Raw genomic sequence first — 10,469 nt, 5'->3', positions numbered from 1 at the left:
CCAGGTAATAAAGTTACTCTGAAGTATACGTGACAGGATGATCAGAAGTAACAAGCTCTGATATTTTTTGTTACATATTTGGTTCACTATTTGCCTGGCACAGCCAAAGATTTTCAGTTACTCTTAAGCAAGTAAGAGTAAAGGTAAAAATGTGAAAAATTTGTGTTTACTTCTTTGCCAGCATCTGAGAGATGAAGTTTCCTCAGGCTGTGACTTTAAAATCCTAATTTTCAATTGAATAGTTTGCAATGTCTAGATTATACACCTGTGGAAACAGATAGTATAACAAACACTGACACTCCCTCTCCTTGGTGAGGTGAATATGACCCATCTTTTAATACAATACTGTTAGAATGAGGTAATGGAACTAAACTGGGAACACATGAGTACCATTGCTCTTCACATTTGCCTAAATCCTGCTTATCTGAAAGGTAATTCTGCCACTTCACCCTGAGGGTGGATAGTCCCAGTGATTCAGCCCAGGACCACCTGCAGAAGGCTCTGTCAGTAGGAGTATGCTGTATGGCAGGATGCTCTTAATCCAGGACGCTGATTATACTAGTAAAATTGAATGTTTGCCAGTCTAGTTTATTCTTCTCCTGAATTTTTCCTGACAGGAACAGGATTTTGCTGGTGTAATGGTGTTTATTTTGTGATGGAAGAAGGAGAATGGTTTTGGTTGGTTTTTTTTTTAAGACAGCCGTGTTGGTCATAGGTAATATGTCTTCATACATCTAAGTGATTCGGCAAAAATCTGTTATGTTGTCTTGGCCTTAACATGGCCCCAGAGTGAGTAACTTGGAGCCTGTCTGTCCTCATCAGTGTCAGTACTGCTGCCTTCTAGGACAGCCTAATTAAAATAATTTTATGGTTGCTGTAGGAGGACTTAGTATCTGTAAGGCAGGCTGAGTGGAGCAGTCCTAGCTGTTCATTTTCGGTCCCCAGAGAGTGCATTGCAACGACTGCCTCTTCGAAGTGCTTTCCTCCACCAGGCAGCACAAGCCCCTTTTCTGCAGGCTCATCTTCAGCCAGCTCCTCTTTACCAGTGAGCTTGTTCCCTCTAAAACCAGGGCTGTTCAGGGACAGGTATGACATTATATGCTGAGTGAGATGGGTAGAGCGATGTGACATCTGGATGCTGATGGCTCTGTAAGATGATAGACATAGTGCTGGTATTAAAATAATTATGCCATAGCACGAAAAGACTCATATCTGTTTCCTGGGAAGCCAGGTCCATTCAGAAGAAAAGTTTTAATGACATATCAGCAATGTATCGGCCTTTAAATAAAGATACTGTTTCACAAAAGAATTAGAAGCCAGTTTGGAATGGGGCTTTTTGTTTGGTGGTTTGTCGCTTTTTTTTTTAAATTGTTATACTTTTGAGGACATTTATGAGGACTGCTCTTGTCTTGCTTGGTCAGAGTCCTACCATTGTTTGTACCAGGTGTAGTGAGTGCCTTAAGACTGTGGTTGATGGCAAACAATTCATTTTCCTAAAACAAATGTAACATGTTGGATCTTTAGATTTTATCTTTTTATACTGAGGGTGAAAAAAAATCACACTAAATATATGAAATTAGTATGATTTTTTACTTCAAAGAAAAATCTAGTGTTGGATTTGTATTCTGTCTGTGAATGGTTAACATAAAATGTTGTCCTTTGGAATATCGGACTGTTCATCCTCTCAGTGAAGCTAAGAATAATTTTTTATGTGTGACAGCACTCTGGGAAGCAAGGCTATTTTTCAGGATAAGTACAATAATATTCTAGCAGGTAATGCTCTTCGTTAGAAAACGTTTGTAAGAAATATGCTGAAAAACATTCCTCTAGTTACACTATTAGGTATGTTTTATTTTCCTTCTCAGTAAGAAGAGTGAGTGTACATACACACAAAACATGCCTTGCTCTACCATTATTCTGAATTGCTAGTTGCAAATGAGCTTTTTCTGTCTACTCTTGCACTCCTTAATACGTCTTTTTCAAGTGTAAGAAATGGATAGATGGATTTGATTTTTAAGCAAGTGGTCTCATTGCAATTCCACATCAGTAAAGAGCGGAGTCTTCCAAGAAGACAATATGAAAATGCAGGCAGCCAAACAAAGGAGCCACAGAAAACTCTTCATCGTGAAGAGCTCAACAGACACATAATAAAATGAGTTGACTGAACCTCAGTCCTGTGTCTCGTGGGTTCATCTTTGGGGAAATGAGGTCCAGTATGTTTTTTCTGATTGCAGCACTAGATGCTTCCTCATGCTTCTCTGCTGGCCACTTGGGGTGGAAGGCCAGATTTTGCTTTGCTATGACAAAGCCCAGTTGGACGGCTTTCTCCCAGTTCTCCCAAAACAGATTGAAGTGAATACAGACCGAGACAATGGGTAAACTATGATGTAAAGTTTATATACAAGAATATAACATTTATCTGGAGTATTTACAAGGTTAATTAAAGCAATATTTTACAACTCTTTCAGGTTAACCACTAGGTATATTACAGTTAGGCTACAGATGGTTTAGTTTGCAAAATAATTAAAAAAAAAAAGTTGCATTCAGATCAACCAGCTCCAAAACTTGTTCATATTTTCTGAGAGAGAAGGGCTCAGATGTGTGGAAGATAAAATGTGAGAATGGTTAATATACTCTTACTGGTGCCTATGTATCACATGCAAGAGTCGTAACATGACCTTTATAGTGTTAATATAGATGGCAAGCCATTTCACCTCGGTGAAAGAGTCATACCCACTGTGACAGGCCAGTCGCACGCATGGCTGTCTTTCTCTGCATCTCCTACTTTTGCACAACAAACATGCACGTATACAGAGAAGCAGCAATATAAATGAACCAGCATTACCAAAATGAAGAGGGAGAAACCTCAGACCAAAGTCACGTTTGCAACCATTAAAAAAAAAAAGCTTTAAGCGAGATACTTTAATACTTCCCAAAAATAGTCATGATTTTTTTTTTATTACATTTTAACCTATGTACAGAAATGGAGGGCTCCCTCCCCTCTCGGAGAGCGGTCACCGTGTCTCATGCCCGTGGCATCTCAAGGCTCAGATGGGCCGAAGCAAGAAGGTGCGGGAGGCCCGGAGAGCTCAGGACAGAGGCGGCTGCTGGAGGTGGCCAGAGCCGAAGCCACTAACACTGCAGTTTGCGGATGCTGCGGGAGAACCGCTTGAAAGCCCGCTGCCCTTTCTGCCACCGCTTCAGCGAGGTGATCACCAGTTCCCCAGCTTGCTTCTGCCCCATCACCAAGTAGGGGACGTTGATGTCGTTCATCTCATCGCAGGTACACTGGAGGCCACCTTTGAGCCAGAGCACGATCTTCCTCAGATCCCTTTCCGTCAGCCCATTCAGCTTGTAGATGGTTTTGCTCTTTGTTTCGGGGGTGATCTTGGTATCCCCATTGATGTAGGCAATCTCCTTTACTTTTATCTTCAAGGCTAATAGAGTGAGGGGAGGGGGAAGTGGGGAGAGGGAGAGAGATTGAGAGGTTTTTTCCCATTAGTGCACATAAAGAGGACCTGGGGAGGGAGGTGCTCTATTGCTAATTAAACTGTCAGGGCTGACAGAAGAGGCAGCAGGTGGCTCCATTTCTAAAGCCACAAAGGGCATGCAAGTCATTTCAGTTTGAATCAACCTTAGGGTTGAGGTTTTTTGGGTTTCTTTTCTCCTCTCCCCCCTCCCCCTCTTTTTCCTTCCTTTCTAAATTAATATTTTCTCCGGCTTTTCTCCTGTTTGCAAACAGAGAGAGGGCAGGTTTGCTACGTTAAGCAGCGCTCCGGTTTTTGCTGGGAGAGGACAGTCTTCCTGAAACTAGAGTTAGAAGGGGAGGTGGGGAGGTGAGTACCTAGACCTAATATGAAACCTGATCTCTGCTGTGGCTGAAAACTTCTAAACTTAATTTGTTAGGCTGGAGAGGATTTTAGGCAAACCTGTAAGGAAATGATATTTCACATGCATTGTTTTTTTGAAAGAATAGATCCCGTGGAGGGCAAATTGGTCCAACAGCTGCATTTGATTTGGTAAAATAACTAGGAGGGGGATACAGGGCTCTGTAAGATTCTGTGGGGCATGTTTAGCTTTAGGAGGATTTATCTGAGTGTGATTTGCCAGACCAAAGGTATGGGTTGTTTTAGCAATTATGTCCCACAGTCATGGTTTCATGTTTTGGGTGGTGGGGTTTTTTTTTAAAGAAAGACTTTGGAATTGTTGTATATATTTATACTACAAATCTGTTTCCAGGTATAAACATTGACCTATTATAAAAGGATTCCCCTCCTTATTCCCTTTTTCTCTTGAAATGCTAATGTGTGGATAATGTGCCGTTCAGTCGTCTGTGCCGAAGGGGCTTTCTTGTCCTCTTCTAACCCCAGATCTTCCCATTAAGTTTAGATCCCCAATTGTCTGTGCATTACCTTCTCTGTCAAATGATATATAGAGCTTCATTCTTAATCTGCAGAGAGAGTCTTTCTTACGATACGTGAGATTGGTCATGCGGCTCTTTCTCATACGTCTAAATGAAGCTTTGCTCTACTTCTCCCCAGGCAATAGTCTGGATGAAAGATTCTTTTTTTTTTTTTTCATTTTACTTTCTATTTGGCTTGCCGGCAACATCCACATAAAAGAGCGCTACTTCGAAACAGCAAACAGAAAAGGACTATAAAAAGGGCTACTGTTTATTCCAAGGTGGAATTTTGTGTTTCACGACTGAACGGTCAGACAGGTCCATCTGCAGATAAGACAAAGCCCTGCCTTTATTCAGGCACATCTCTCTCTCTCATTCCACTGGAGTTTTACCTGATCCTCAACTCTCAAGTTTCAACCGGGAGGGCTCTGCTTCCACTTACCGAAGTCATTTTTGCAGAGGTTTTCCACGATGTCGTTATCGTCTTCATTTTTGTTTTTGCAGGCATCGCAGACCTTGGGTGCTGGAAATGCAAGGGACAGTCCCCGTCAGGCTCGGGGAGAAAGGAACAGCAGGTGGCGTTGGGAACCCTTCGGGAAACGCCGCGTTTCCATCCCTCGATGGAGGGGCTGACCCTGCGCCTTCTGCCTCCCGGCGCTGCCCGAGCACTTTGACGCGCCTTACCTTGCTGCCGACCCGGGGGAGGGGGGCACGGTGTGCTCTTAAGGCCACACCTAAACCAAAAGGGTTTTTTTTACGGGGGAGAGAGTAAAGAGAGGGGGACACACGACACGAAACATCCCAACGCCGCGCTTCGGCGATGATCTTTGCGGAGGGAGGGAGTCCCTTTGGCAGCCGCGCGGCTCGAGCCCGCGGCCCCGGACCTTTCCTCGGGACGGGGACGGGCAAAGGCCGGGGGCTGCGGGCCGGTGCCCGTTCCCCGACGGTGCCTGCAGTTTCCCCGGTCCCCTCGGGAAAGCCTCCTTGAGCCTGATCTGTGGCCCCCTCCCGGTCCCCCCCCGTCCCGGAGCAGCGGGGCGTGCTGTAACGGGGGGAGCCGCCTCCGCGCCCCCGCAGAGAGCCGGGGCGGGACCCCGCGGCTCATCGGGGGCAGATGCTGCCGGCCCGGGGGCGGCCCGGCGGCTCCCTCTTACCTTCCCTGGTGACCGGGAGGATGTGGTCGCTGCTGGCCAGCGGGATGCAGAGGTCGTTGTCCTTGGGGAAGCGGCTGCAGTCCAGCATGTCGGGCCAGGGGAAGCCGAAGGCGGACATCACCGGGGCGCAGCTCTCCTTCACCTCCTCGCAGAGCGAGTGGCAGGGCTGGATGATCTCGTCCAGGTCGTCGATGCAGACGGGGGCGAAGAGGGAGCAGAGGAACTTCCTGGTGTCGGGGTGGCACTGCTTCTGCACCAGCGGGATCCAGGTGGAGGCCTGCTCCAGCACCTCCTGCACCGTCTCATGCCCCAGCAGGTTGGGCAGCCGCATGCTCTGGTACTCGATGCCCCGGCAGAGCAGCATCGGGGCGGGGATGGGCTTGCAGTTGGAGCGCTTGTAGGAGAAGTCGGGCTCCCCGAAGGGGAAGAGCCCGGCGGCCGAGCCCATGCACTGGGACGCCAGCAGGAGCAGGGCGCAGAGGCGGCGCTGCATTTTGGGGCGCGGAGGAGGGGGGCTGGCGAGAGGCTCGGGGGGCCGGGGTGGCGGGGCGCGGAGCGGGCGGCGCGCCGCTGCCCTCAGCCGCGGGCAGCGTCCCCCAGCCCGGGCTCGTACCTGCCAGAGGGGGACGGAGGGTCTGAGCGAGATGCGGGGGCAAACGGGAGTTTTCTGGATTTTTTTGTATGCAAATGGCAGGGGGAGCGGGGGCTGGGAGGAGCCTGGTGACAGCCATCCAGAAAGGATTGGTCACTACTTTCTCGGTCTGCTTTTGCTCAGGGGGATTGTCTTTTGGCAGGAAATCCTTGCGAGAAACGTTACCGTGCGAGCACGGGGAAGGGGGGAAAGATCCCCGCGAACAAAGAGCCACGAAAGCCCGAGGAGCTCCTCGGCCGGGCAGGGGGAGAGGGGCCGCTCTCGGGCCGCGGGTGGCCGGAGGTGAGCTTTGCAGCTAACGCAGCTGCTGCCAAGCGGCGGGACCCCCTCTGCCCCCGGCCCCCTTGCCCACGTTTGGTGCTTCCCCTGCCAGCGGATGCGTGATGTGGCGGGCCGGTTCCCCAAGCAGGGGCGAGGCTGGCGGCTCCCTCAGCCCCCGGGGGGTGTCTGGCACCTCCGCCCCCTCCCCGCGATGCTGGCAGGGCTCGGCCCGGCAATGGAGCCGCAGGCAGCGGCCGGGGGCTGCCGGCTCTCCCGGCCCCCCTCCGGCTCGGCAGGGCCCAGCCGCGGGGGCTGCCCTGCGGGGCCCTCCTCCTGGCCCCCGGCCCCTCCGGGCCCTGGCTGTCCCCTGCGAGGAGCGGGGGGCTGCAGTGGACCCCGGCCCTACAGCCCCTGGATGGCCCCCGGCCGCCAAAGGGGGTTTTCCCCGGGTGGGAGCATCCAAGTGGTTTTGAAATACCGTCACCTGGCACGTTTTTCTGAGGCTAAAAGCGCGGGCCTGGCTCTGCGCAGTGCAGGCATGTCCCTTTCCCTTCGCTCCTGTCTTCACCTAGAAACTCCCTTAAAGAATTATGTTTGTGTTGATTTACCACAAAGGGGAAGACAACAGGCAAGGCGCTGGGATCACAACGCAGCTTCAGTGCAATTTGGATATTTCTTGGATTTTTAGTAATACTATTTATGGGATTATTATTGAAAAGAGTCAGCCTGTGTAGTATCATTTTGTGGTAAACCACATTCATTAATCAGCTACTGAATATATCTCCTTATAGAGATGTTTTATGGGAAGCTACCCTTAGCCATAATGACTTCTGTAAATTGCAGGATCCCTCTACGTCCAGTGTCCAGCCTGGGCTTCCCGGAGGTCTGGGTCGCCGCTTGTGGCATAGGAAAGAGATGGGACCTGCAGCGTCTCCCCGGGGAAGGCACGGGGCTGCCGTGCTGGAGTGGCCGCAGTGCTGCCCCAGGCAGGCTGTTGGCACGCACCGAAGCCAGTGCCAGCTCCTTCAGAGGAGGTTTCAAGATCCTTTCCAGCAGGCCGTGCTCATGGATGTAATCTCCCTGTAGGCCAGCTTCTCTCTTACTTGAAGTTGTTTCATACCTGGAAAATAAATGTCCTGAATGTCTAATATCACTTGTGGAAGGGCTTAAAAGTAGTTTATTTCTTACAGCTCCACATGTTCTTGCCATTTATTGTCTGTATCCAGCTCATTCCTTTAAACAATAAATCTGTAAGCTCTTGGCCTCAGTCAGCTTCCGTGGCACCGAGCCCCGCCAATGACTTGTGGTGCCCATTTTAAGCCTGTTTTGCCAAGTCCTGAGGATTGCCAGAGGCTGTAGCTGTTGCCACTTTGCAGGAGATGTCACTTCCAGCTCCCAGTGCTGGTCCCACTGGCCTCTGTACCCAAACTCCTCTTCAGTGGGAGGGGACCTACCAGCACGTTTGCTCTTAGCCTGAGTGCCCAGGCTATTCGCCCACCACGTCTTTGTAAAATGGACAAGTTTGTGGTTTGTTTTTCTCTCTCCTTTTTTCACTGCTTCTCATTTTTTGGCGTTGTTGTCATCCCTTCAGGTGGATCTCAGCATGATCAGAAGACAATTTGCCTGCTCCATAAATTCCCGGTAGCCCCGTACACTGCTTTCCACAGACCCAGCTGCCTGGGCTGTGGGGAGGCAAGGACCCGAATCTGAACAGACTCTGTTTAGACTAGAGATAATAACCATTTTCTGCGGTGGAGGATGAGACATTTCCAACAGAAATCTGCTTATTTTTTTTTCACATTTTTTTTCACCAGAAATGTTTGCTTGTTTGTTTCCAGCCCACAGGAAATAAGGAGGAAAAACACAGTTTTTCCTGGATTAAGCTTTGATTTGAAGCGAGGCTTTATGAGACCTTACTATTTCCATTTTTAACCACCCCTGGTGAACTCATTTACTATAAACTTGAAACGATCTGAGATCACGTAAACGCAACCAGCCCAAGCCTGCAGCCCCAAGCATCACGACTGCCCTCGCTCCGATCCCTTGCAGGGGAAAGCACTGGAGCACGAGGCTGCCGTCCGTGTTCCTCGCTCTAAACTCGGGTACGGCTTTCCTGGCCTGCGGACCTGAACGCCTTTTGCAGTCGTTGTGGTTTAGCAGGGCCCGTACACGGACGCGGGCTGAGCGTGAGCTGCGTGGAGTGGCTGCTGCAGCCAGGAACCCTGCCGCGTCCGCAGGGTCCGGATGGTTTTCATGCTAAATGCTCAAAGTCTAGCAAAGCCCAAGCAGGAAGAGCAGCTTGGGGTGTCCATGCCAGTGTGTTCACGGGGTAATGGGGGTGGAGGAGGAGACACTCGTGGGGCCGTCTCCACGGGGGATGCCGGGGGTCCCTGCAGCCTTGGGCGGCTGCGGAGGGCAGGGAGACCTTGCAGCCCTGCCTTCCTGGGCCGGCCCCGCTTGGCTTGCATCGCCTTTTGGGAGGGATGGGGCTGGCTCTGAAAGGGGGGTCTGGGCCGCCCCTGGGGAGCGGGGTTGCGTTTCGGGCTGCCTTCCCCGTTTGTCGGGGCACACGTGGGGGCCGGGGGGCACTGCACGGCCCGGGAGCATCCCGGGGGGGTCTCCCGGCCGGCGCCGGCCTGGGGGGGGTGGGGGTGTCCCGCTGCCCGCCCCCAGGCTAATAAACAGCCACCGTTTCACGCCTAATTGGGAATGAAACTAATGAGCTCTTGACGGCCGTTGGCGGTTTAAGCCCCCCGGACCCCCGCCCAGCGGGCAGGCCTGGCCCGCCCCGGCCCTGTAAGCGTAGGCGCGGCTGCCCGCAGCGGGCCGGCGCTGCGGCCTGCGGCCTCCCGGGAAGGTCGGGCCCGGGAGCGGGGACGGCGCCTGCGGGGAGGGCCCGCTGTCCCCGGAGCTTGCAGCCGCCGGGCAGGGGCCCTCAGGACCCCGGAAGGGCGGGCTGGAGCGCTGGGGCACCGGCCTAAGCCCTGAGCGAGCCGGACCGGCCTGGGGGGAGCCAAGCAGGACGGCACTCTGCAACTACCGTGATGTTTCCAGGTGCGTTGTAAAGAGCGCACAGGCTTTTCAGCTCCTCCGAATTCATCCAGTGGCATGGACAGTTAAGCCGCTTTAAACCCCTGGAAGTTGCGTAAGTGTTTAAGTCACCTTAGATGCTTAAAGCGATGTAAGCTGTTGCAATGCCTTTAATCCTTAAGTGCTTAAATCACCTTAAATCCTGGGAGTTAGGTGAGAGAATGAGCTGCCTGGAAAAAAGGACCCCAACCCCAGTCCTTCCCCCCCCCCCCCCAAAAAAAAAAAAACAAAACCCAAAACCAACCCTCAGTAAATGTTACCTGATGGATGGTGGGGAAAATGAATGAACTGTGGGGAAAACGAGTTGAGTCCTCGGTGCTTGCAGGGAGTTCGAAGGCAATGCTGCCCTTAAAGAGTGTGCCTGGCCTGTGCCGTCTACGTTAGAACCACGGTGCTGCTTCCTCTTGCCTTGGAAGAACTCAGATCTTCTGTACCTTTTCCTGGCCAGTCCTGGAAGCTGAGAAGCGGAAAAAGGGAAGTACGTTGATGCTTGCTTGTCTGCTGAAGAGTGGGCAAGACTTGCTTCAATGCAGGCAGCAATAAATACTATCAATTTGTGAAGCTGTCTGTTGCATATTTTTCCAAATCCCCTGCCTTGAGATCACTCAGTCCCTTACCTGCTATGTACTGTATGTGGGGGCCTCTTTGCACCCCAGACCCTATGACCCATTGAGGTGCTTTGCTGATGTGATGAGCTTGAGGTGAAAGCCGCCGTTATTGATGGCTTCCCCAGCCTGAGTCCCGTATTTCTCTGTCACTGACCTGGAGGCAGCAACACGCTTTTTGGTTGCAGAATTGTGGGATAACTGTGGCTGGAGGGGACTTCAGGAGACCATCTAGTCCAACCTACGCTCCAAGTTCAGAGTTCAGCTAGGTGGCTGGCAGCCTTATCCAGCTGAGCCCTCAGTGG

At 51.4% G+C, this 10,469-nt stretch overlaps 1 protein-coding gene across 1 annotated transcript; it reads right to left on the bottom strand.

Moving 5' to 3' along the window:
* Window positions 1-1,902: 1,902 nt before the first annotated feature.
* SFRP2 (secreted frizzled related protein 2) lies at window positions 1,903-6,238 on the bottom strand. The gene is made up of 3 exons (XM_075500417.1): window positions 5,557-6,238; window positions 4,845-4,925; window positions 1,903-3,437 (listed from the first exon to the last, which is right to left on the bottom strand). Exons 1-3 carry the CDS (start codon window positions 6,047-6,049, stop codon window positions 3,133-3,135), a joined length of 879 nt encoding a protein of 292 aa, XP_075356532.1. The 5' UTR covers window positions 6,050-6,238; the 3' UTR covers window positions 1,903-3,132.
* Between the last annotated feature and the right edge of the window lie 4,231 nt (window positions 6,239-10,469).

This window comes from Mycteria americana, chromosome 4, assembly GCF_035582795.1.
Source record: "Mycteria americana isolate JAX WOST 10 ecotype Jacksonville Zoo and Gardens chromosome 4, USCA_MyAme_1.0, whole genome shotgun sequence".
In the NCBI taxonomy this organism is placed as follows: domain Eukaryota; kingdom Metazoa; phylum Chordata; class Aves; order Ciconiiformes; family Ciconiidae; genus Mycteria; species Mycteria americana.
The sequence above is the reverse complement of the archived record's forward strand: the minus strand, read 5'-3'. Positions and strand labels throughout refer to the sequence as shown.